Source organism: Leptonotus elevatus, chromosome 1 (assembly GCF_054856555.1).
Source record: "Leptonotus elevatus isolate MCC_2025b chromosome 1, RoL_Lele_1.0, whole genome shotgun sequence".
Classification (NCBI taxonomy): domain Eukaryota; kingdom Metazoa; phylum Chordata; class Actinopteri; order Syngnathiformes; family Syngnathidae; genus Leptonotus; species Leptonotus elevatus.
Window position 1 is genome coordinate 38856614 of NC_141239.1, and position 27875 is coordinate 38884488.

Below are 27875 nucleotides of genomic sequence, written 5' to 3' on the forward strand. Positions count from 1 at the left end.
CGCGCTGCACCGGCGCTCCCAGCTACCGCCCCCCCCCACACACACACACACACACCCCACCCCCACCACCACCCGGCCCCTACGTCAGCAGCCTTCGCTCCGCCAAGAGTGATTTAAACAGGGCCAGAGAAGAGAGGGAAGGTGCCTGTGGGAGAGACAGGAGCATCTGTAGAAAGCGCCACAGCGAGTGTGCACGTAGACTGCCACACGGTGGAGCAAAGCCTTGTAAAACTTTTCTTAAATTTTTGTCCCCCCATACAATCCCTTCTCATACACTTTGAGAAGTTCTAATATCTCCCCCTCAAAATAAACTTTTACACCAAATGATGACACTTTCTTTCGAAACTGAATTCCGATGGCTGGACGTAAAAGCCGCCTTTGTCCACTCGCACACATAAAGAGAAAGCCCAACAACAAGTGTGGTGTAATTGTGGTCGCCTATTAGTATCCAGTTGGCGCGCAGTGGCCGCCCTGTGCGCCACCTCTGCCGCGATGCTTTTGTCCAACGTGAGTGTGAGCGTCTGCGCGGGCTTCAACAGCGCCCTGCACGCCGGATCCGGGGAAGGGCACCCGGACCTGGGGGGCGGCTCTCAGCGCTCCACCCTCACTCCGACAGGGAACCTCATCGTGGCCGTGTGCTTGGGCTTCATCGGCACTTTTGGACTTGTGAACAACTTGCTGGTGCTGGTTCTCTTCTGCCGCTACAAGATACTGCGCTCGCCCATCAACTTGCTCCTGATTAACATTTCCATCAGCGACTTGCTGGTGTGCGTGCTGGGGACGCCGTTCAGCTTCGCGGCCAGCACGCAGGGAAGGTGGCTCATTGGAGCGAAGGGATGCGTGTGGTACGGCTTCGCCAACTCACTCTTTGGTAAGTACCGTTTGTACAACATTCGGGGGGTTGTTTGAGGATGGAGGCGCAGGTATTATTCTGCGTGCTTCAGCTGCACGTCTAAATGAAAGCTAAATGAATGAATGAGCGCACATTTCGATTAGTTAGATTCAAGCCTGGAAACGTGCCGTTTGTCTTAGCGTGCACGAATAGAGGCAATTTGACGTTTTCAATGACAATCCACAAAATGGACAAGTTTGTATTGCACTCTTTAATTGCAGCAACGGTTGAAGCCATATCGGTAATGATAGACCCTGCAGTTGCGCATCATGTCCTCAAATGCAGCAATTAATGACGTCTTCTGGTGTAAATGAGCATTGTTCCTATTGGAGGGTTACTTTTAAAGACGTCCCTGCTCTATCCTGATGAGTCTCCGTGCAAGTATAGGCGCTTATGATGAGTGCAGACGACATACAAGTGCGCTCATTAACGCGACCTCACGTGCGCGTCCTTTGTTTTGTCAGATGGACGTTATAGTGGCAGTGGCGTATTTGGGTTCTTCTTCTATCTGCACGCACACAGGCTAAGTAAGGCAGGGTGCAATTGGTCGTATATGTTATTGTGCATTGTTATTGGGTGTGCCTGAGGCAAGAAATGCTCCATTGCCCCTCATTTAGATGTGGTGCAAGCTCCTTGGCAGAGGCACAGGCTGCGTAGGGATAGTTTGTAATAAGAAATGAGACCCTGCATGGTGTATCTTTGCTGGGATCATAAAGAGTGAGCATGGTGATGGAAATTGTGGAAAGTGGCCTTTTCACCTTGAATCAGATCAGGCTGAGAAGAAAACAAGCTTCGCACTCATATGTGCAAAATGTTACAAAATCATCATTTAAGTTAATTTTAATTTGGTCATAAGCCAGCTAATTTGCATACTCACTGGAATACATTGATACAACTGTTGTTACACCAAATCAAGAGCTGTATCAAAAATGCTATATGGGCTTTCACTTGTATAGTGCTTTTCAATTACAAGGTATTCAAAGTGCTTTAAGACTCCTCATTACTGATGCAGCATCAGGAGCAACTGGGAGTTCAGTAACTTGCTCAACGTCACAAGGGCCGGCGATTGAACCCGCAACCTATGCGGTTTGCAGATGATCACTCTCCCACCTGAGCTACGTTGTCCCCAATTACCAAATCAAGAACTGCATCAAAAATGGAACATTCATGAAGCTAATAATGTGTAGCTGTGATTAACATGAGCGGACAGGGATTCATTATCAGGCAGTTTTATTGCACATCGTAAATGAAAAGGCATGAATTTATATGATTGCTGATTTCCATACGTGTGTTCTATCAATTAGGGTCTGGGAGGTGATAGATGGTTCCTATTTGTATTTGTAATATTCTGACTTTTTCCATACACTCTTTCATGTTTAAGTCCTCCTAATTAGTTTGGAAATGTTAGTCATTGTACACATTTCAAAAAGTCTTTTCTGGTATTTAGCATAATGCTAACATTAACTAATCAGTTTTTCATGATCTAATTCTACCAAAGACCATGGAGGAAAAAATTACTATCATTTTATAATCCTTTTTTATATGTTTTTGACAACATATATGAGTGTGTGACCATGCAAAATATAATCAACAATTTTCAATTTTGATATCTAAAAGTATCTCTCTGCCTCTAAATCGGATGCATGACAAAGACCCATCTCCACAATTGTTAAAACTGTGACATGCAATATGTCAGTGCTGTTCTTTTTTTAGTCATTCATCTTGTTCTCATTGTTTGCTTGTGCAATACAGGACACATCCATCAATCCACCAACTTTTATGCTCAGCTACTTTGAAACTTTCCCTTCAGCTCGTCGGTCATCACAATGAAAGCATGTCGCTGTTATGAATGACTTTTTAATAGGCTCACAAAGTAACATTTAATAAAGAATTTATAAGTTTTCAGAATGTTTTACCTCTACATTATTTTACAAGTGCATACACAACAAGCTGCAATCGTTGGTCATAACTTTCCTCTGCTTAAACTTTCATGGCAGGGCTCATAAATCTTTGGCTGGAGCTTTTTTTTTTTAAACATAGCTTCCACTATTTGTTGCACTTGAATACAATGTGGAATAGATTTCAGATAGCACAAAATGAACGAAGATTTGTTATCCTCTTTTGGATGGCACAGCAGCTAAGTGGATGAAATGTGCATGTCGAAAATTTGTGTTTGAGAAGCCAGAGATTTGAGATAAAACTCAGCAAAACGTTCAGTGAGTCATTCATCATAACAAAAATACCGCCTCGATTTTTCACTCGACGGGCTGTGCGAATTGACCACCGTGTTGCTTTCCAATCAAATACTGAAACTTCCACTTTCTGTGCTCATTTTGACAAATTTTTTTTTTCCTTCACTCACGAGCCTCTATTGGAACTGTCAAATTTAGATTGAAAATACTGTAGACTCTGAAACTTTCATTTCTCTGAAGATAATTTGGCAAGTTCTAAAAACAGGATTATTTCAACAGCATCGCTGATAACAAAGTGAGCCACCAAATAGATCCGGATCTACTTTAATTGTAGCCACAACCTCAAGTGTTATGCTGAGATGAATCTCTAAATATGTGTTACACTAACATCCATAGGAGCCAATTTGATCTGATTTGGCAAGACTTTTGGCTCCCGCGAGCTGGTGGCGCGACATATTGAAAGTATGTATTGTATGTTGAAACAGATAACTCCGACATCATTAGCAAGGGTTATCGATAACTTATGCCCTCACCGGCTCATAAAAACAGCAACGGAAACAGTGAGGAAGTGTCAAAGACTGGATTGGAGACATATAGTTGAAACATGTTGGTTTTCGTTTAGATAAAGTGACTGGTTCTCAAGTTTCAATAAAGCTTTTGAGATGATCAATGTAGCTTGAAATTGGAAATATGTTTAAAGGGCATGCTGCCAATGACCGGGTTGTCGTCTTGATTAGCTCCGTTCTAGTACAGTGGTGGGCAAACTCCGTCCCAAGGGCCGGATTCCTGCATGTTTTGCAGGTTTCCCTGCTCCAACGCAGCTGATTCCAATCAACAGGATCGGTATCAGGCTTACGCAGAGCTTGCTGATGAGCTGATCATATGAATCAAGTGTTGGAGAAGGGAAACATCCAAAACCTGCAGGACTTCGGCCCTCGAGGACTGAGTTTGCCCACTCCTGTTCTAGTCTTATGACGATTTGCTTGCAATTTGCTGCATTATACTCACCTTTTCATTCAATTCAGTTTTTGATTAAACTTCCAAAGCTGTTATTTTATCTGGGACACAAACTCAGAAATGTTTACGTAAGTATGTACATATGCGCGCCTGAATAAACTATTAAGCTATGTATTCCGATTATAATGAATCCAAATGGCCAAATAGACTGAAAATGCTCCATATAAACACTTCAATCGGAATGAAAAGGCTGAATCCGAATGGAATCAATCCGAACGAGCGTCATGTATACACTTCATTCGATATGGCGAGGCTGCGTCCGGCATGCGCATGCTCTGTCTTGATGTAAATGCGTCCTGACGTCATCGTTTCCACCCACTAAAAAGGCGGCGTCTCCCCAGAGCTTGTCTGTGAGGGGAGAACTTGTTTTTAAGTACTTGAAACTTGTTTTTATCAAGATGTTGCTTCAATAAAAGTGTTAACACTATCACATCTACTGTGCTAAATGACGTATGAACTCCAGCTTGATAAATCACGTGATCGATGTCCGTGCGTCCCGCGGCTGCCACGCGGCTGATCTGATTAAACGGAGGAGCATATAAACGGCAGATTGGAATGGATCACATCACATGAAAACCAGAGATCTTCATTCGGAATGATTTCAATCGGAATGACTAAAAAGTCTCCATGTAAACCCGGCTTTAGACTTGTGGCTCTGTTTTCGTAGGTCGGCACACGTGTGTCCTGCATCTCAGTGTCTGCGCCGTAACAAATGTAGTTTATCTCAAAAAGAGAAGCGCAACAATTCTGGGAATTTGGTGACAGAAAGTAGACTGCACTCGGCCTAAAAACGACGGCATCTTAATTTTGGTGCTGAAGCAAGGCTAATTTAGCATGTTTGTAAATTTGGTAGACACGCTACACCTCTTTGGGCATTCCGATGCACCGAGCTGTCGCACTCATAGCCACACCTTCAAATTGGTGACAAAAATTTGATCATCAATTTCCAACAGTAATCACACCATTTTAAATTTATTTAAAGTTGTGTTGTTGTTACCTCCAGCAACGGACGTCCCTCAGCCGGTCGGCTCGCCATCAGGCACGTCACATTTCCGTGTTTAAGCTTGAATTAGCTCTGCTTTGCCGTCTGTCAGCAATGAATGTCCGTGCGGAAACATGAAATATTGGTTCCGACGTCTTTCGGGTCGCGCAAAAATGTTTTTTAAAATTACTGTACAAAGTATTTTGTCAGTCTCCCAAGCTGAAGGTTCATTCCTCAACCCGTGAGTGACTTTTTTCCCCAATTCTTTATTTTACTCTCTTCCAAGTGCAAATATTACTTTAAAACTGAGTATTTGGTCCCACTCTATATATAGTCAAATTTACTCTACAGAATTTACTGTGTAGTTCAGTGGTAGGGAATCTTGGTTCTTGAGAGCCGCTGTCTGCCTGTTTTCCATGTGTCCCTCCATCAACACACCTGATCGATGAACAAGATCGTTATCAGGCTTCTACAGAGCTTCCTGATTAGCTGATCAGTTGAGTCAGCTGCGTTTGAGAGAGACATGGAAAACGGGCAGGACAGTGGCTCTCGAGAACCAGGGTTCCCTATCCCTGGTGGAGGTAGTCAAACCTCATCCGGTTTTTATTTTGTCAACTTTTATTCGACAATAAATCTAGCATTTTTGTCTTGGCGGAGCACACATGAACTCATAGGACTGAGTGTAAGACGGTCTCAAATTACCCGCCCACCTATTTGATAAGCACTGGCATAAACACACTTTACGTGAGCTAATATGTCATGCACAGACCAGCAAGTATATTTTTGCTTCCACAACGTCAAGCTCAGCGCGCGCTTCCACCACCCTGATTTTAATGAAATTGAGGGGAGCCGCTACGCAACCCCACTACACCCATTTCCACCTGCGCAAAGTCTATGAAAATGTCAAAACAGAAAATAAGAAAACTCATAGCGCATAGCCGTACTGCATTTTACGCTACTTGCGCTGGGAATGAAGTCATCCAGTGTATACTACATTTGACCTGTACACCTCTGCTGGCCACCTCCAATGATGTGGACTTCCAGAGGTTAATTTTTTTCTCCCTTTTCTGAATTCCATCAATGCCGCGTGTCGGTGCATGCTGTCGGACTTCTGCTCCTGCCTAAAGTGGACTCTGCACACAGTCACTGGATTAACCTTGCAGCTCTGAGCCCACTTGCTGCATACTGAAGTTAGATTGCCTTTGAGCGCAGACATACCTAGACATAAATAATGTGAGCGCAAAGATGGATGAACAGGCACACCTCCAGAGAAGAGCAAATGCATATCAATATGGGTGTCACGTAGACACAACACCTGGCTGGAGTTAAGTTAATTTGTCATGATGGTGAAAAGTAGTCTTTAACTGGAGAGTGAACAAAGAACAACATGCAGCTTTATAAAGGTCAACGAGAAGAGTTAGCCATCTGATGAACCAGGATCATTGGAAACAAAATGTGAATAGAGGGTGACAGAGTAGGACCACAGCGGCGTTGTTTTTGCATTGGAAGACGTGAGGTATTCCTCAATCCTGTGTTTTTCATTCAGTCTATCTTTTTCCAGATACAAAGTATCAGAGATGACATTATCCGCCTGATGCTTTCTAGCAGACACATAAGACAGCGACGCAAGGGAGCGTCACAGTCAGGACGGAATAAAGACCCTTTCTTTTTCTTTATCTCATCATAGCATGCTTGATTTTGGGAAATTCGATTCAGCTGTTGCCTTTGATACGTTCATTTGATTTGAGATGCTGTGAAGTTTGAGCAAAAGTTGCGCTCGCTGTGACATTAAATCGCCTCAAGCAGTGGGAGGTCGCGTAATAAAAAAAGAAAAAAAAAAGAAAATGTAATTGATATGGAAAAAAAATACTAGTAGGGTTGAGTGAGTCTCGAGAATAGATTGGAACTAGGGGTGGGAATCTTTGACTGTCTCACGATTCAATATGATTCCGGTTTTTGGCTCTGCGATTCGATTCAGAATTTTTTTGGGATGGCAATGATTTCTGCCTAAAATCTATAAATGTGAAAAGAATCGTCACAAACCGAGCTATTTTAAGGCTGATGCACAATGGAAAGCACCATTGACTCGCTAACACTAATTAGTGCTACTCGCGGCACTGTTCCCACGTTACGATAAAGTATACAGTTCAGCACGTTCAGGTCCACGGCAAAAAAACTCTTGACAGTCAAAAAAGAAAAAGTGACCCATTGGCACAACAAAACAAAGCGGCGTCACCATGGTGCGGTGTCATACTACAGATTGTTAGAAGTGGGAGCAACTTAATTATTTATTTAGTAAATAAGAACATTTATAACAAATTTTACTTCATAGGCAATGGCGTCAGACCTATTTTACTGGGCTCAAGCCTACCTACCCTTTTTTACTAAAAAGATCAAAAACCTTAAACATATAGTATATAATCATAAATCTGTTGGTTTCCCTTTACTTCCAAGTGTAAGGTCGTCCACGCTTCTCGTGTGTCATTATCCAATCCATTCCACTTAATCATGTCGAAAATGTCCTTATTAGTAACAATCCAGTCCATGTTTTCACTGTGTCGTCGACTGCGACCATACTTGCAGTTGAACGTGCCTCTGTCAGCCAAGTGTTCCTAACATGCCAACTACAGGCAGCATTGAGGAAAATAACATGACGGATAAACTCTAATTAATTACTTATATGATCAGGAATCAATTGATTTCCTTCACTTCAATACTACTGTAGATAGCAAGAGCCCTTGTCATGATATCGAATTCTAATCCATTCCACTTGAATTTCCTTATTACTGATAATCCATTCCATGTTTTCCTGCTTGTTTGCTTGCTCCTAACCTGCCGGTATTAGCGTCCATTGTATATCATGGCAGAGAAAGGGAGTCATGATACATATAAGAAATAAAGTTTCTGAAGAAGAAAGTACGTTTTCATTACGGTCTGCTGGTAGTAACAATTAGTTAGCTGTGACCATGGCCCAGCTAACTGCAGAAAGTCCCATGCTATATTGTCTAATAATTACTCTACAATGCATGTGAAGTTCCTGGCTGATATACAGATGAAGCGGGTTTTTAGAGGGAACTTCATTAAATAGAACCTAGGAACCTGCCTCGAGTCCCCGCCTGGGACCTTCGATTGGTGCTCGACGCACTGCGCATGTCCCTTTGAGCCATTAACCGAAGGGAAACTTCGCTGGCTGTCTCGTAAGACGGCGTTTCTACTTGCGATGGCATCCTCAAAGCGGCTGGGTGAGCTCCACGCTCTGTTTGTTAGCCCCGAGTGCCTTCGTTGGCACCCCGACGGGGCAGGGGTCACATTGTGGCCTATGCTGCTTTTGATCCCAAAGTTTTGTCTGGCTCTCAACCACCCTATTCGTCTCGCTCGTTTTACTCCGCAGTTGGCGGATGGGGATGACGCTCCAAGTCTTTGTTGTCCTGTGAGGGTGCTCCGCTTTTATTTGGATGCTATGGCATGTTTCCGTAAATCCAGCCATTGTCTTACGATGGCCCGAATAAATGAGCTGCTGTTTCCAAGCAACGCCTCTCCCATTGGATCAGGGATGTGATTCGGCTGTCGTACCGGGTCTCTGGTCGTCCCCCTCCTCCAGGAGTGTGTCTACGTCATGGGCCATTCTGAAAGTAGTGTCCTTGGAGGATGTCTGTGCGGCTGCTTCCTGGTCGTCGCCTTGTATGTTCTCCAGATTCTATAGTTTGGATGTCACCTCTCCTCATCCACTGGATGTGGTTCGCGGCCCTGCGGAGGCCAATCTGTGAGGTCCATTTTCCAGGGACTTCTGACATGGCTGGTATTCAGCGTTCCGTGCTGTTCCAGCACCACCACCTGGCGGTCGGGGGGGACGAAATTGAATGACAGTTACGTCTGTAACTACGGTTCTATGAGTCCCGAATGACTGCCAGCATTGCTTGTCACTCAGAGCCCTCGTGGATACGAAATAACCGCACCATCACTAGCTAGTTTTATTAAAAATAAGTTAAAGCAACCGGAGGCAAGACGGCAACAGTTGCTGACTTACACCCAACGTACTGACGAACTTGATGCTGCACTCAATGATGAGGCGCGGAAAACATGGAAGGTGGAAGAGGAGCTCCAGCGCTCGTACATATATTTCAAAAGCTAAACAATATACCGAGCCGTCGCAGCCAAGGGGGGCGGGGAACTCCGATGCCCCGATCAACAGTAAACACCGTGAGTGAAACGCGTGAGAAGGTCTTTTATACATGAGGATCACGTCAGCCGGAACCCTGAAAATTTCCTTTTATGAATTATTTCGAGTGACGCATGCGCGTGGGGGATTTCCGTGCCGTTTCAGCACCGCCACCTGGCGTTCGGGTGGGACGAAATAGAAGTTACAGTGTAAAAAAATGTTTTGGGGTTAAAAACTTTGAAAGATCTCAATCATAGGCATGGTGAAAAGCACCGGTTTTTTTTTTAATCCTAAAATAAAAAAATATTCACATTTTAATATTACTTTCATATTTAATTTAGAAGTCATTGAGTAATAGTTTCCTTCTACTCGCATATGCACCAAAATGTAACAGTTACTGTGCTTTTAGCCAAATTCATGTCATTTGCCTCTCTGTTGATCAGCTAATAATTAATTCAATATATCTTAATTGAAAATGATAAGACTCACTTTATGACAACACAGCTACTTTTTTTTTTTGCATAGTTTTTCGTACACTGTAGACAATATGTATTTTTGGGATTCATTGTATAAAAATACTTCATGTATTTGTGTACCATATTAAAATACTGATGGAAATAACACTTCAAGTCTAATGATGACTTTTACACAGTATTGTATTCCTTTTATATCTGTCCATCTGTGGATCTCCTAGGGCAGGGGCGGGCCAACTCGGTCTTTGAGGGCCGAAGTCCTGCAGGTTTTGGATGTTTCCCTCTTCCAACACAAGCTGATTCCAATAAACAGGATCGTTATCAGGCTTATGCAGAACTTGCTGATTAGCTGATCATATATCAACTGTGTTGGAGAAGGGAAACATCCCAAACCTGTAGGACTCAAGCCCTCAAGGACACAGTTTGCCCAGCCTTGTCCTTGTGGCTAAGCCCCTCCCTTTCCATGAAACCTAGTGACACCCCTGTTCATAGGTTTCATATTAATATTGGTTAAAAAATAACCCTGTGATAAATTCATAGTCAAGAAAGTTTATTGAATACATTTTTTGGGGACAAGTTAATTTTATTCAGAAATATGTGGGACCACTATTTTTTTTTAACCACACTCAACCAATCCATCAGTGTAAATGAAAAATAATGTTTATTTTTATAATTATACAGGTAGTGTATAGTTAAAAAAGCTGGATAATAAGAAAGCAACCAAAAAAATGTTTATGCTGTTTTTTTGCATCTTGTGGCCAATGGCCCTACCGAACGATGTTTATTTGGTTTAAGTAAAAAATGAATGATCTTTTCTCTGGTCTTATCTATAAGTGCAAACAAACACGAGCCGTGTCAAGTGGTTTCTTTGTCTATGCCAAAAGCCACAAAAAAATGGCTATAGTTTGGACACTCCTAATTCAAACCATGCAAACTTTTTACTTTGCCCTCTAAAAGAATCAGGTTTGGGAATTGTTTGAAACCAGAATGAAAATGAGGAACTAGAATTCAAATGATGCCCAACCCTAATTACTACAAGCTTTGAAGAAGATGCTGGCTTGACTGGAGATGCACCTACTATAGTGGTCTGTAATACTACCAGCCAGAAAGAACCCTGACCGGCTCAACACTGGGGCAGATGTGCTCACCACTCTAACCTTGCTGCAACCCGTTTTATTAAAGCTGCCTGGTTAAATCAGAATCAGGAGTTGATAAAAGAGGCCCTGTCTTTTGAACACACTGATCAGCCCACTGAGCATCCACTGTGGGTACTCTTTTCCTGAATCAATGGAAGAAAGGTGCCCATTTTCTGTTTATTGATCACTCAATGGACCATTCTATTTTCTGCTAAACCAATTGCACGCATCATTGCTGCTAGATAATTATAGAGAATCAGTTTGGTTAATAAGATTATGGATTAGATAACGACATGCTACAATGACGACTGTAACAACTGGCAGTGTTAGTGGAATGTAAAAGACGTGTTAAGATAAAAACATGATTGCTGTACATGTATGGTAAATGCATAAATAAACATACAGACAAATACACTGGTTAAACACAAACACTGTTCAATTGTACTTGTTACTGGTACTACCCGGATTCCTAAAATACAAATGCAAGATACTACCATCAGGTGCTGTGATAATTATTTGACATTAGGAGTGAGAACATACTGGACTTATCAGAATGCAAGACCAACATACATCACTTTGTTGGAAAGTATGATGGTTAAGCCAAACAATATGCAATGACCAGCATCTAATATTGACCTTTGACTAAATTTACAATCAGAAAGATTTCAGCCTTTCTTCTCATATTTGGGCAGAAATCCTCTGCCCACTCTTTGATGTAATACAGCTTGAGAACAAACGCAAGCAGCAGACAAATGGGAAAAGGCAACAGTGAGCAACATTTAATGAAGTGAAATTAGTTGTGCAATTGTTGCCATCAAAGCACATCTAACAGAAACACAAGCATGAGACTGTGAGCTAATGAACAAGCAAGCTGTCATTTGCAATTTGCAATACCTGGGGACTAAAACCTACATACCAAGTTATAATCAATATTTGACATTATATGACAAAATTATGTAAATAAAACTAGACAAATGCAATTATATCCAGAAAGGAACTTTTATGTATTTAAATTATTCATTATTTTCTGAGTATGCATGGTTTTGGCCTATCAACTAAATGCCTGGGTCAGCTTAAAAAAAAGTATCCAACATGTGTTCACTTAATTGACAGTAAAATCAGTTAACCTGAACGACAACCTCATGGATCATAACAACTTCAAAACAGATAGCAGACAGAATAAAAATGCTGGGGGTCAACAACACTATGAGCCCTATTTTTGTGCTCAGTCAATGTCTGGCGCAAAACAGTCAAAATCTCTATGTTGGAAAGTTGCCAAAAATGAAATGTTACTGGTTTGATGTTGGATTAATGGTCAATCAATCTAAAGTTTAAGAGAGCTGATCGACTTATCAAACTATATGAAGAACGATGACTTTGGCGGTGGTTCTCCAGGCCCAGTGACACAGCAATCAATATTGTGTGTGACCTCAAGGACTACGTTTTGTTTTTGCCTTACTTGGACAAACTCTAATTGCACATCCAAAACAGTAGATGGCAGTGGCGCTCTTATTGTCACTGAGTTTGCAAAAAGCATTAGCACATCTACAGAGGAGTACTTATAACAATTGTATAGTCAAATGATCCTATTTATAGTCGCGCCGGATACTTGGCGGGTGAGGGGGGATATTTTCTTCTTTGTGGCGCAAGGGGTTATAAAAAATAATCATTTAAAAGCACTGCATTTGAGGCTTAAGATGGGGCCAGAGAGGGATGATTTTTCAAAAGGTCATTTTAATAATATTCTACTGTCAGGTCATACAGACAGTTTTACCGTATAAGACTGCAATCTCTACCTTTAAAGGGAAAGTGCAGCCAAACTGGTCTAAATATGGTATTCTGGTTAATATTACGTAAGTGGAATGTCAGTTAAGCAGCAAAATCCAGCCCTTTTTTATTAATTTCAGGGGGCGGCCATTTTGCCACTTGCTGTCGACTGAAGATAATATCACAGTTGCTCAGGGCTCAGGCAACGACCAATCATAGTTCTCCTGTTTTCTGAAGTTGAGCTGTGATTGGTTGTTACTTGAGACCTGAGCAACTGTGATGTCATATTCAGTCGACTCTTATTCCACATGTAATATAAATCAGAATGTCATGTTGAGACTAGTGAGGTCACATGATAACAAAAATATTGTCAAGAAATGTTTAAGGTTGTCTTCCACTTTAAAGTTTGTGTAATATTTTCAGTGCCTCCTATTCAAAAGCTGTTATTTTCATGTTAATTACTGAATTGTTGCTTTGAGTTGGTGTTAATTTTATCAGCCATTTTTAAATTTAGTCCAATTTCAATCACACTTGTTAGTTTTTATCATAGTTAGTCAATCTTATCCCATTTTTATTTAGTCATCTTTTAGTCGACTATAAGTTGAGCATTTTAGTCTTTATTTTAGTCCAAGAAAACATAATTTCATTCGTCTAATTTTAGTCAACAAAAAACGTCAACATTTTTGTCTAGTTTTAGTCAGGATAATCATTTTACCCTTTAAACATTTTTTGTCAGCAGATAATATTGGACATTTCCACCTAATCTAAAACTACTTCACATTATTTTTTCCTCATCTTTTTTTATTTAAAACAACTTCATACACAATTACAGTATATCAACAATTGGCTATTATGACTCCATTTTACAAGCTAATCAATTAGCTAGCATTAGTTAGCGGTTGGATTAACATTGTTTGAACGTTAGCCTATAGCTGTAGCAATAATGTTACGTTGCACTCGCTAGCTGCTGATTTGAAAGGGGGTGTGTCACTGTGTGTTAGTGACAGATTAGCAGACAGGATTTGACAAAATTATAATTTTCATCTCGTCTTTGTGAACAAAAATTTTAGTCCAGTCTTTATTAATTACTAAAGTGATTTTGGCAAAAGATTTGTTGATTGGTCTGCTTGATGAATCTAAATATTTATTATCTCACTGTAGGCATTGTGTCCCTCATCTCTCTGGCTGTCCTCTCCTATGAGCGCTACAGCACCATGATGACCCCCACCGAGGCCGACTCATCCAACTACTGTAAGATCTGCCTGGGCATCACCCTTTCTTGGGTCTATTCCCTCATCTGGACCTTGCCGCCACTTGTTGGCTGGAGTCACTACGGTCCAGAAGGTCCGGGGACCACCTGCTCTGTGGACTGGACAGCCAAGACTGCCAATAACATATCGTACATCATTTGTCTGTTTATCTTCTGCCTCATTGTGCCATTGTTGGTGATCGTGTTCTGCTATGGAAAGCTGCTGTGCGCCATCAGACAGGTGAGTCCAAACAGGGCGAGGGAAGGTTTGCTATATCAACACAATCAAAGCAGGTGAGCCAAAGTGGACATCTTGTTATAACCAAATGCAGATTAGTTATCAGGTTGGATACATTTTTAAAGACTTTACATATCTTGAATTGAATTAACTGTTTCACAAACATGTGTTTTAACTGTTGGGCTACTAAACCCCCCAATATATATTATTTTGTGTTTCCTGACTATCGGTGCTTTTATGACCGAGCTATATATTATGGTCAATGGAGGCATTAAGTTACGGTTAGTCCTGGCACACCAAGGCCATAAACAGAAGCTTTACAGTATGTCACTAGAGTGATATTTTACAGTCAGTCTACACATTACATTTATCAGGTTGCCAACTGTGACTGCTGATTTGGAGGTTAAAAAATGCCATTAGAAATTCTAAATATGTGCATTACAGATTTTGCATATTGAGGAAACTACTCCAAGGTGTGTCAATTTATCAGACCTCACGAAAATATCTGAACTTGGAATGAAAAAAACAATATAATAGCCAGCCAACATCACTTGTTCTGAGATCAGTTAATATTCACCATCCTTGTGTTCATTCATTCATTTTCTATACCACATATGTTCAGCAAAGAGAGCTTGGAGTCTATCCCAGCTGATTTAGGTGAGCCACCAAGAATTGATCACCTGCCAATCACAAGGAAGTCATAGAATCAATTTCCAGGGAATCAAAATGTGTGTGAACCACTTTTTATACAATTGTGCTTGAAAGTTGACATATCCTTGGGGTATGTCAATTTATGAATGCACTGTATGGTGAGGGAAAAAGCTTAATGACCATAAAATTCAAAACGCTGGGGCAATTGTTTCGATATCTTCAGAGGTTGAAGTAGAGCTGTGCATGTGAATTTTGGTGACGATTCATAACATTTTTATTCTATTAAGCGATATTTAGCTTTTGTACATTGACAGTTGTTGACATACTCCAAGGGTATGTCAACTTTCAAGCACAACTGTATTTAGACAATCCCTTTCTTACAAGAGTGTGTGTTTTGGCACATCTCAACTTGGCAATATATTCCCAGTCCAAAACATTCAAACACACTCCAATTGCGTGTGTGTAAAAAAAATATTGTTGTCATTTTGCACTGCTAATCCTGCACTGACAGTTTGCTTTGTTTCTTTCCCAATTTACACTCTCACACACACACACACACACACACACACACACACCCACACACACACACACACACAACACAGAGCTACTGGTGGCTAACTGTATAACTGCAGCTCCGAAACGAGCGCACCGTACCATACTTGGAGCATGCATGCTAAAAACAAATAGTAGCATGAATGCTAAAATCAAACGGTAGCGTGTATGCTAAAATCAAACGGTAGCGTGTATGCTAAAATACGGTATCAAGCATTCTACCATGTATTTTAAATTGGCAACTGAAGTAAAATAGTGAGTTCAGTTGTACTTTATAATTCAAATATTTAACTCACGGTACATTATCTGTTGCTGTGCACTTTAACAGGCATTTACAATCCATTCACATACCAAGGCGTACATACTCGTCCGTCCAACGCGGCCTCAGTTTCTTTTGGTAGATCGCTCCAATGCTTCTCGCAACTTGGAACGCGACGTTTCAATGTCCAGTGGTTGGATCATCCCGGAATGATGGCAAGCCCCGACATTTTCTTGTTTCCTCACCTTATGAACCATGAATTCATCGATGTGGAATTATCTTGCTGCTGCTTTATTTTCGTCGCGGCTCACAGAGTGCGCGCGCCCCGACGCGCGGGCCAGTGTTTCAGCTTCGCCTTGTGGAACGGGCACCCATACATACAATACATGAGAAACCTGGTGCTTCCAGAGGCACCGCCGGCGCCTACGGGCGACACCCTTTCCCCCGGGTTCCGTCGTGGGATGGCCAGGTGATGATGGCTTTCGTCTCGGCCTCGCCTCCAATATGGCGCGCCGGGGTGTGTGAGCGCAGGCCGTCCCCCCGCACACCAGCGCAACTGCGTAACTGATAGATTGCAGTTTATATTGTGCCGTGTGCATGTCTCGACTTTAAAGTGATGTCATTTACGGAGTTCCGTCGGAGTTAGAGTCATCTCCGCGTATAGCGTCCGGACATTGCCAAATGGGTGGGGTCCAAATGGAGTAAACAAAATTAACTACAGGAGACAGGAGGTCACTGCAGTCTGGCGTTTCATTTTATCTCTTTTTATTCACTTTCTCGTTCCATCTCCCCATTCGAAGACATACGGCCACAACTCTCTTCTGCCTTTGCCGCCGCCACCCCGCCCCCCGCCCCCCGCAGTCCCAACACAAGCCAGCAGCCAACCGAGAAGGAGCGTGAACCAGCCCACCAATTAGAAACGTGCGTTGGCGCAGCAACATTTGCCCCGAAACCTGGCTGGAAGGAAAACGTCTCCGTAACTCGGTGCACACAGACACATTTTAAGTGTGCCTTATAGTTTTAAAATACGTAACATTTTCTTGAAAACTTCTTGGGCGGCGGCCAGTTTACTTGGACGGCCCGCCCAGGTATTAACATGGTGTGGGAATGGCTGGTATGTTTAACACAATGAAATATAATATCAAAACCTTTTTCCACCATTAAGGTGACCTCTGACCTGTACAACTCAATTTAATTAAAAATAAAACTCTTCAAAGTAAATATAAACAACCCAAATAAAGTGGTTGCACAAGTGTGCGCACCCTCTTAGAACTGGCATGTGGCTGCATTTAGTATTAAGCAATCGCTTTGAAAATGTAAAATGTAAACTATTAAATGGATGTCCCCCACGGACCTGCGACCATTTAACCACAACTGAAGTTCAGATGTTCTTGTGAGCTTTTCCTGGTTATAAGCAGTGTTGTTTTGTTATTGTCATGTACACTCAACAAAAATATAAACAACACTTTTGGTTTTGCTCCCATTTTCTATTAGATAAACTCTAAGGTCTAAAACTTCTTCCACATATACAATATCACCATTTCTCTCAAATATTGTTCGTAAAGCAGTCTAAATCTGTGATAGCAGGTATTTTTCCTTTGCTGAAATAACCCATCCCACCTCACAGGTATGCCATATCAAGATGCTGATTAGTGCACAGGTGTGTTTTCGACTGCCCACAATAAAAGGCCACTCTAAAAGGTGCAGTTTTGTTAAGTATAATATATCCATCCATTATCTGTAGCGCTTGTCCTCAGAGTTGTGGTTGAGCTAGAGCTTATCCAAGATGACTTAAGTCAGTCACAGTGCACGTATAGACAGTCAATCAATTCACACTCGCATTCACTCTTATGTGATTTCCCACTCACAATTAGAAGTCTTCACGACCACATTGTACTGTTGATGTTTTTGGACATTTACATTAAATGTTTCAGAGCAGGCTGTCCATGTTGCCCACCTCAAAACTGCATTCGGACATAACCAATATTTGCACCTCACATCGTGTCCTAACTAACTGGAAGGAAATGTGGGGAGACAGAATGGGAGGTAGTTATCTCCCTCTCCAGGGAAAACACCCACACACACCCACACACACACACACACACACACACACACAGTCAACTGTTTGCAACAAGTCCCAGAGCAAATTTTCCAGGATTACAAGCTTGTCCGTCTGTGAGCATCATGTCTTGCCAAATAAACAATGACATGCGCGCGTGTTTGTTTGCATCAGCGCGTTCGTGTCTTAACTCTAAAGTCTAAAGTCTAAGGTGTGATATTGACACAGCAAAGTGCTGGAAAGAATGGCAATCAATCTAGTAACAACAAAGTGGCCTTCCTTCATTGATGATAAATTGAGGAAGTGCGGAAACGTGACACTTTCTTTAATAAATTTAACTTGTTCCTTTCAGAAGTCTAGATGTTGTCTATTTCAGAGCTATGAAAAGAGACAGTCAGGAATTATTTGTGTTTATAGCGAGAACCAAGGGAAAGGTATCATATTTAGTTCTACCTCATGTACGAAGTTACTTTCCACAAAACTGTCCCTTGAATGTCTATTGCTGTATATGATGTTGAGAAATACAGCAGATGCGCTTTCCCGACACAATGCAATGTCACTCGTCAGCTCTTATTCGAGGTGATGTTGGATATCATTTGGGACATATTGAAGGGAAGTTGCCAGCTAAACGCGGAAAGTTGAAATCCCTCATCTAATAATGGGGCACTCAACTGAACCGTTCGCACGGGGGTAACTAAGATTCAAGTTGGGGCTTGACTGCGGGTGCAGGCAAAGGTCGATCAGCAAAGAATTAGGGAAAGATTTGGCTTCTTTGTGTAACACTTCAAGAGTGATCACAGTGAATTTTTCTTGAATCTTTTCTTTGCAAATTGTATGAACCAAAAAAATGACCACAGACCAAGAGTATGAGTTTGAACTGCCGGCTTATTTTAGTTAAACTATTAACAACAATTAACATACAAGTGACAGACAATTCACATACAATTAGACATTTAAATTCGTTATTGTGCAAAGAAAAATATTATTTCCCTCTTTTGCCAAATAATTTTTTGTTTATAAATCCCTTTCCTTTCAAAACTATTATTTGGTTTTGAAGAATCTAGTTCAATAAATTCAGTTTTCAACCTGGGTTGTTTTATTAAATTTAGATTTTATGATTCACATCTATTTTGAATTACTTCACTTATGTTTTCAAGGAAGTTCAGTGAAAGTTCTAATTCGAGTTGTGTTAATAAGTGCACCTTTAAATTTAAACCAATTCAGTTTTGTTGTTCAAACCAAATTACATTAACACCATTACAGCATTATGTGGTTGACAAAAATAAGTGACACAATGTACAACTCAAAACGATTCAGCAAAAAAAACTGAATGAGCTCAACATTCAATGTCTCTAGTTCCAAATGTCCATGTTCTTCTTATTGTCCAGAATATTAAATCCTGAGTCTTTGATAATCCACTGCTGTGTAGCAGAAAAAAACTGATAGATCCTACCAGGTTAGAAGAAACGATAAAACGTCCAGTGTGTACTCCGCGCTCCTGCGTGAGGCACAGTTCAAGAGGTTCGTGGGTGGCTCGCCATCTTGTCTCTCGCACAAAGAATCCAAACTCCGCGATTTGTTCAGAGGTCTCTGAATCAAACCTCAATAGCCTATCATAACAATAAAAATGCATGAATAACCCAAATTATACATCTGGTAGTTTAAAATACAAATAAAAGTCTGTTTTCCGACGAGTGAAATCGGTACGGGGGGGGGGGACGTAGCGAGGACACTTACTATGACCCGCGTTCAGCTATTTACATCCATGTTTTTCAACATAGAACAACATAAATTCAACACCTTAGTTTATTTTTTCATCATTTGACCAGTACAATATGATAACAGATTTGTTGCATAAAAGAAATCACAAGTCTAAACTCACCAAATCCCGCTTAGCAAAGTGTACTTCACCAAGGTAAGGACAGGGTGGAAACACAAAAACAGCTCTTCCACGGTTCAAAACTCCTCAGAAAGCTCCTTTTCTTCAATTTTTCTCTTTCAGTTAGCAGTAGCTCCTCGCAGATGTACTGCACACATTCGTCTCTCATCATCAAGTATGAGCGAAAAAGTAAATTGTACATTTATGCGCACATTCGTCACGGCATTATGTCGGCATGGGCCTTTCAAAGTAAGAGTGTACATATATAGTTTAATCGTTTTAAATGAATGTAAAAACATTAGTAACATCATGAAATTGCTAGTTTTAATCTTTTAACACGTATTACACAATGTTAATCTGTTTAGGTTTTTTTTCAATTAAGATAATTTCTTAATGACTGTTTTTAATAACCGGCTCTTATTTTATGACATTTTATATAATTCTGACCAGGGTTACATTTGTGTTATTTTTACTTGTAAAAAAAGAAAGAAGAAAACATTTATAACTAGAGCAAATTGCTCAACAGGTTTAAAACAAGCAAAAATAGTTGGTAAATAATTGTGATATTTGACAACATGCTGATAGCAGATGCGGAGTTAGAGTATCCTCAGCGTGTGCACGGTCCACTTGCCACCTCTCTAAGGCCAAATTGAAACAATGTGTCCGAGTATTTCCCATATTAGCCGCACTGGCGTAGGGTCAATTTGGCAAGTTGCACTCTCATTCTGGCTTGTAATGAACGGCGTTCTCTCACAGTTCATTTTGGGTTCATAGAGTGATCGCCGCTACCAAAGGGTTTAGTTTTCCCTCTGCTTCAAATAATGCTTCAATTTAGCATTCCCAGCTGCGGGGAGCGCAGCAACTTTGGTGGGTCACTTATAAACATAACCAATCGAGGAAGAGAGCCCCAATGCTGAGTAAGCCTGTCTTTGTGCAACTTGTCACAGAATTGAAGCACATTTCCACGACGAACAAATGAAGTGCCGATGGTCAATGTGTCCTGCAATTCACATTGTTTCTTGCAGCTAGTTGCTTTCTTTATCGATGTGCGAGCCGCTAATCTCATTTTGGCCGTGTCAGGCCGGCTGACGACGTCATTTGCTTAGCCAGGGCTTTAGGTAATCATTTGGGAATCAATTATTTTCATACATTTCGACTACAATTGTAATCTTTGGCCTGCTGGGATTGAAAATAGAGACCTTAAGTCAATATTTTTGACTGCCCAATCCATTTTTGTCAATTATGCAAAACTTTACCTGGTGACATGCGGACTCTTTAGCCAGAGCAGGTCACATTTAATTTTTTTTGACTAATGAGGTTTATGGAAAAAACAGTGAGGCTTATGAAACAACCTTCTGACTTCTGATTGATTCAATTCCACACTTACTGAATGGGTTCATGCATTTTATCTAAATTTGTTCATGCAACATTGTTTGCCTTATTTGTCACTGAGCAGCTGCATCATGATGGCTCACATGTTATGGTGGCATCAGGTTTGATGACAGTTTGAACTCCGTAAATAGTTTAAACCTTGGGGCATATTTTTCACCAAATTTTGCAGCTGACAGTTTGAGCTCCATAAATAATTTAAACCGTGGGGCATATTTTTCACCAAATTTTGCAGCTGGGATGGCCTCCAGCACATTCGCGACCCTAGTAAGGATAGGTGGTACAGATAATGGATGAATGAGTTTCAAATAACTACTGTATGTTTTTTCTTGAATCTTGAAGCAAGATTTTTGTCTATTATTATTATTATTATTATTATTATTATTATTATTATTATTATCAGGGCTTGAGTCACAAAACAGAAAGCCTTTAACCAGACGCAACCTTTGCAACACTGAGAGCAAGTCTTTCAAGTCGCTGTCATCACATAACGCGTCAGGCGAGGCGGGGTAGGGGACAGGGTCAGGACGGTGTAGACTGATTTTGAACAGCGCGGGGTCGCCGGCTTGCTGGGTGACAAAGTCGGAGGACCTAATGGGCGCTACGCAAGAAACAGCGGCGGACGCAGCGCGGCGATGCGTGAGACTGTGGAACTCCAGGGTTGTTTGGGAGGGAAGCCAAGAGTTATCAAATGTCCAAGGAGTCCCGTTCAGGGCCCCTTGCCTGACTAATGTGTCCGTCAAGTCGTTAAAGTGTTTATCAGGTCCTGGAACTTTTGAGTGTACCTGGACCTTTTTCTAACGGACGTGCATTTTATTGGAGGAAACCACTGGGTCGCACGTCTCAATGAGGTCACGGTGTTTTACGGGTTTCTTCGCTGACGTAAGGAAACCATTTTGATGCCACGCCGGTAGATGACAGGTGAAGGCGAGGCGGTCATAGTTAAAGTCAGTGCAGATAACCAGCACCGTGACACCGTGTTCAATTATCAATTTGAGTGTAATCAGGATGCCAGCGATTTTCGCATATTGAGAAGAGTGGGGGCCTAATTGAAATTGCTGTGGTTTGCATGGTGTGTCGTTGACCCAAGCAATGCTTACCCCAGCCTGCAGCTGGGTTTGGTGGTGGTAAGAGCAGCCATCCGCATAAGCTGTAGGCATGTCCTTGCAGACATGTTCCTCAAAATACTGGTGACATTGGGGTAACGGCAATGTCTGTCGGCGGGGTTGAGGAGGTCGACACACAGTTTTGGCAAATTGCTAGATCAGTACCCAGCGGTAATTTTGAGTTTTTTGTGTACCGGACCCGAATGTCGTAACTTTGTAACACCATAAGCCAGCCGGCATGCGCGTGTTCGTCACGATGCCATCTCGAATGTGTGGGTTGTTGAAAAAGGTAACCGGATGATAGTTTGTATCAATAGTTACTTTTTGGCATCCAATGTAGTTCGAGAAATGTTTGATTGCCTATACTGTGGAAAGCAGGGGTTTTTCGCAGACAGAGTATTTCAACTCGGGGCTGTTCAACATTTTACACACATTTGTCCTGGTCGTACATTTGGTCTAGACCCGCGCTCACACAATAGTCGGAGAATCCTGCTTCCAAGAAAAATTCCCTGTTGCTATGCTATGCGAGACAGGGGGGAGGATTCCAGCTTTTAGCGTGTTCATCGCGTTGTTTTGTTCGACACCCCAACCGAAGGGCGTGTCTTTCTTCAGCAGGTTAGTAAGAGGGCGTACTATGTCAGCAGTGTTCGATGAACTGCCGTGGATTGTTGCACACACCCAAGAAGCTGCGGAGTTTCGAAACATCGATGGGAGTTTTGTTGTCAAGAAAGCATTGAATACGGCTGAATTGTGGTTCAATCCCGTTCAGCCCAACCAAGATCCCCACGTAGTTGACCTTTGTGCGGCACCACTGACCTTCCAGGAGGGACAGTTTGGCGCCTGCGGAAGACAGCTGTCCAAGAACATGGTTGAGCAATCAGCAAAAGCTGTAGAAAAGGACAGTGTCAAACACGGGTGTACTTTGCACCTGGACAAGGTCACACAGGATGATGTTGCGGTTTCGCAGCCGGTTCTTCGAAGGAGACGTGAGTGGTCCTGCCTTGAAAGGTGTCGGGTCCCAGTTCCCTGTGGAGGCGCATGTGTGGTGGCTCCACCCGAGTCACAGTGCACAGCTGAGACCGGTCATGGCCCGGGAATGTTGTCGGCAGAGCCTGCCGCACCTGGGCCCAGATCTGGTGTTTTTGGTAGTCGATGTTGGGTTGAAAGCGAACCAACAGGTCTTGACCCATAAGAACGGTGACTGACTCAATGGGTCCCGCATAGACTGGATGGATGAATTATATGGGGCCAACGGACCAATGCACCATTGCAACAGTCTCCAGTTGTGTGTTAGTAGGTGAAAAGGCGCAAACGGTAAGCGGCCAACGCTGTAGGCGGAGCGGTCGGTCGTTAGCTAGAGACGTGGCACGGAGTTGCTCAAACACTGTGGTCGACATCACCGTGACGTCTGCCGCAGGATCTACAAGGTCTTCGTAGGTCAGAGCTCGCTCCAGGGTGACGCTCAGATAGAATTTATGAGAACTTCTTTGCACTTTGCACTTCTCATTTACAATAGCAATGTTCACTATGTTCTTCACCTGTCCAAGATGGCGGCCCAGCCTCACACTTTTACTCCTGTCCAATATGGCCGTTAGGCATACCCTTATGACACATACACGATGGCAGCTCGGCCGACGCTTGGCACTGAAAAGGCAAATCTACTAATTAAAAATGGTGTCTACACGCGCTTCTCAGCGTCATTACTATACAAGTGAATCTACACGCTGCGTGAAGTCGTTCAACCTGAATTTAAGCGTTTCTCTAAGTGGACACTCTTCTTAATAAAGCCTCACACGGGGCACCACAATATGGTGAATGAGAAATTTAGACGGTACTGAGGGGAGTTGTAATTTCCTCAACCTAACGAAATAAGATAAAAGTTAATGAAAAGTGTGGATAGGGAGTAGAAATGGAAGCGTTTTGACCTGTTAATCCTTCTATATTTGGATCAAAGAGTTGCGTCAGTGGTATGGTCAGACTGCAATGAAGGCGCACTTACGGACTGGTTCAGGTGCACGGGAGAGAGAGGTTCTCGGTGAGCGTCGATCCTCAGTTGAAGAAAACTCAGTTGGAGGCGATCTGGGCGGTCGGCGCGCGCGCGCAGCTGGAATGCTACACTGGAGTGTCTGGCTGATAGGGAGGGCCGCACGACTGAGAGGCCGCTGTAGGTACCCCGGTTGGTGGAGAGGTCCGCTTGCGGCGTGGTTGAGATGCCACAGTCAGTTGGTTTGGGTGCTGTGGGTCTGGAGCAGAAATCCGTGGTCTCAGTGCCGCTGCGTGATTCAGAGAGCGGAAGGTGGTGGGTCGGCTCTCGGTAGGAATAGACACGCGCATTCTGCGAGTCCTTGCGTGAAGCACGCTTTAGGGCGCTCAAAGAAGCTTCCTGTGGGTTCTAAAAACTAAATTCAGTCCCTGCTGGAGGGAAGTTCAAAGGGTTTTTCCTTTTTTAACTGTCTCTGGTTGGTTTGAGAAAACACAGGGTTAAGGCACGTACACACATTCACCACGGGGAAATGTTTAAAAAAGCAAATAAAAAAAAATTGAGGGTGACGGGCAATATTTGTTACAGTGGTTTATATCGGTAGTAGTATTTCAGAGATCAAGCTCAAAAAAGCAAAACGTGACTGATCTGGCTGGTAGAATAAAGGAAGAGTTTTGCTTAATTCAAGCCCCTCTTTGCCAAGCCATAGATCCTTTGTGGTCTCATAATACTACAGCAATCTTACACAATAATAATAATAATGATAATAATAATAAATCAGATTTGTATCGTGCATTCTTGGACACTCAAAGACGCTTCACAGTGGATACATTATTCACATACTCACACATTCTACTCTGGTGGCGGCAAACTACGTACATAGCCACAGCTGCCCTGGGGCAGACTGATGTGCGTCTACGGCCCTTCCGACCACCACCAAACATTTGCACCATCTATACACCAGTGTGAGTGACACTGGAAAAATAATAATAATAATAATGCAATTTCACTTCACATTTTCTACATTTTATTTTTTTCTTGAAATATTTACTTATCATACAGACATTGCAGATTTGCTTGCCAGAATTGACTTATTCATCAGGTAAAGCCTGGCGGGCCGCCAGCCTTATAACATGCGAAGGAAAACCTTGTTATAAATCGGCTTGCAAGTACAGTATCACCACAGAAAACATTCACAGTACATATTGAGCATGAATATGTTTCATCAAGCCACAGCTCATGGGATTAATACTGAACTATTACTTTTTTTTACTTTTACCATTTTAAGTTTTCTGTGGTGATACTGTACTGCAAGCCGATTTGATTTCGCAAAGGCGAGACTGCGTGTGGCAGTACAGTATCAGATCATCAAAAAATATGGAGCGAAGCAAAGAACTTTTTGAAAGGTAAAACTGCAATGCATTTCATGTGCACTCTTAGAATTGAGGTTCCCACACAGATCCCCCAAACCTGTGGTCTGAATTATGCGACTCATAAATCCCTCTGATTTTTAGCAATTCACTCATGCGCTAAATTCCTCCAACATCCTTTAGGCTATGTGACACAGTTAGAAATGAAGAGCAGAGGGAGGGAGGGCTTGGGGAGGGAGGTGGAGAATGAAGATATCAAGAGAAAATGTAGCAGCCGGCGAGATGAAAGTAAAGGAGATGGGGGTGCTGGTTTGGGAATCCGATTCAGACTGTTGGGCCCTAGTTTTGAGAGGCCCACATCAAATGCAGTGACCTTGTAACAGTCAGCGGTAAATTCATTCGCCACAAGCATTTTTAACCCCAAGCCTCAGACCATTTGGTAATGCTAATGACCTGCTATCGTATCACCTAATGTAGGCACAGGGTACTGGAGAACATTTCAATGCAAATGAGGTACTCTTGGGATGAAAAAAAATTGAACCACCTACTTTAGTGCCAAGCAAAATAATTTCTTCTCGGTGAGAGAGGATGTGCCCTTTGTGCATCTCTTTTAGACAAGTGCTCTTGTGAGGAATCAAGTATCATTCATGTTGTTGCATAAGGAAAACATCATTATTTGTTAGAATAATGTTATGCTATAACAAACATATCAAACATCCGGTGAGTTTAACTTTTTACAATACTATGTTTAAGTTGAAAAAGAACACAAAAAAGAAGAATAAATTAAATAATTAAAAGAAAGCCTTGGTGAGAGAAAGCTGCGGAAGAGACAACGGCAGGAAACGAGTCAATTGGCTGCAGGGGCGGGACAAGAAAGCAAGACCATGTGAGATGAGACAAAATAATTATTGGCGTCTGTCAGACCACTGCGATGTTCAATTTTAATTTACTCTTTAAGAGAGCTATTTATTTAAAGGTGCATTGCGGAGTTTGTCACTTTTTTACGCGTGACTGCCACCTCTGGCCTAAAGTGTTTCTGCAGCCTCTGTGTCAAGCTTGTGCATGGTGTGGGTGCGAGTATGTGCATGTGCTTGAATAAACTCTTGTTGTTGTTTTTTCCATTTTTCTTGGAGTCTGAGCTGGAGTTTGTGTTGTGCTCGAAGCCAGCTTCTTCTTGTTTGTTCCCCCCCAGTTGTGTCGTATTCGAACTCAAGCCTGGTTCACACAGCTGGAGAATTAGCCCGATTTGTGGTGACAACACACACGGCTCAGACCGATATCGGCCGCTCGGAAGGACGTTTGGGCTACTCCAACCTGAAATCGGATATTCAACATGTTGGATTGTTTTGGCTCGACGTGGAGGACAAAACACCGCGCAGTCGGTTGACGATGACGTGCAGCCAATCAGAAAGCGAGGCGGAGATGAAGATGGTGGAGAATCCAAAATCAAAACAGTCATGGCGCAACTGAAAGTGTGTGCTTGTGCTATTTACACTCCTTTGAACTTTCTTTTTATGCCACTTTTTTTCAGATATAAATAAACCAGGAAGTTTCGCGACTGGTCCTCCATGTTTGTTAAATTGGAAGTCATATTTAATCTCGAGAGGTTTTGCGATACTTCATTCATTCATGAATGAACTCGGTTCATGTGTGATGTGTTGATTGTGCCATGTGGCTGCACACTACACGGTACATTCAAAACTATTACTCCCATTTCTTATTTTTTCTCTTTATGTGTGGCATTTCTCACAGTTTGGACATCGGCCGACAATTTTAAAATGTTGTCATGTGAACCAGGCTTAACACAACACTACATGACGTCACCCTGCACCATTCCACCCCTCCCCACCTTGAAGAAACTGTGTCGTGTTTGCACCGAACAGTCCATAGTAAAGGAAAGATGAGTATCAGTCGCAGTTAAAAAGTCAGGACTCGTCTTCATCTGGGCATTGGTGGAGCATGCATGATGTAGAAAAAGCTTTAACATAAACATTTGAAACTTTGCAGTGCATCTTTAACACATGTTAAGTAAAGTCAATATTGAACTTATCAGATTGTTTGACATGTTGGAAGTGTCATTCGGCATATTCTTGCACCATGTTGCTGTCCCCAAGTTTTGGCCAAAAGCTTCATTTTTTGCAGCCGCACTGACATTGACCTTTGCAAACCGCATTCTAATCAGTTAATATCTGGGTCCACTCCACGGAGGTGGCCTGCTGAGATGCAATAAAATTCCGTCCAAGCTATCATGTTCTGGGGGCAAGAATGGATGACATCTCTCAGTAACCTTGACTTTTGGTTGTCAAAATCCAATCATTTCATCCATAAGTAAGAAAGTGTGCCAAATTTGCAGAAAGTCACTCGTGGCATCGAGGAGTACATTACATTCATGAAAATAGGACAACTCGGAAACATAATGCCTCAAGCCAAGGTTCCTGATCGTGCATGAAACTGACATAATTGCATGTTTAAGTGGGAAAGTGCTAGGGATGCACCAATACCAGAACCGGTACTCGTACTGATA

At 42.2% G+C, this 27875-nt stretch overlaps 1 protein-coding gene across 2 annotated transcripts in view; it reads left to right on the top strand.

The window, feature by feature from the left end:
* The first annotated feature begins 482 nt into the window (after positions 1–482).
* The window catches only part of LOC147182004 (opsin-3-like), a 63129-nt gene continuing 35736 nt past the window's right edge, over positions 483–27875 (top strand). For both annotated transcript variants that reach the window (XM_086098160.1, XM_086098169.1), the window contains exons 1-2: positions 483–871; positions 13780–14108. In XM_086098160.1, coding sequence (XP_085954286.1) covers positions 493–871; positions 13780–14108 — 708 coding nt within the window. In that variant the 5' untranslated portion in view covers positions 483–492. The remainder of the gene's footprint in view (positions 872–13779; positions 14109–27875) is intronic.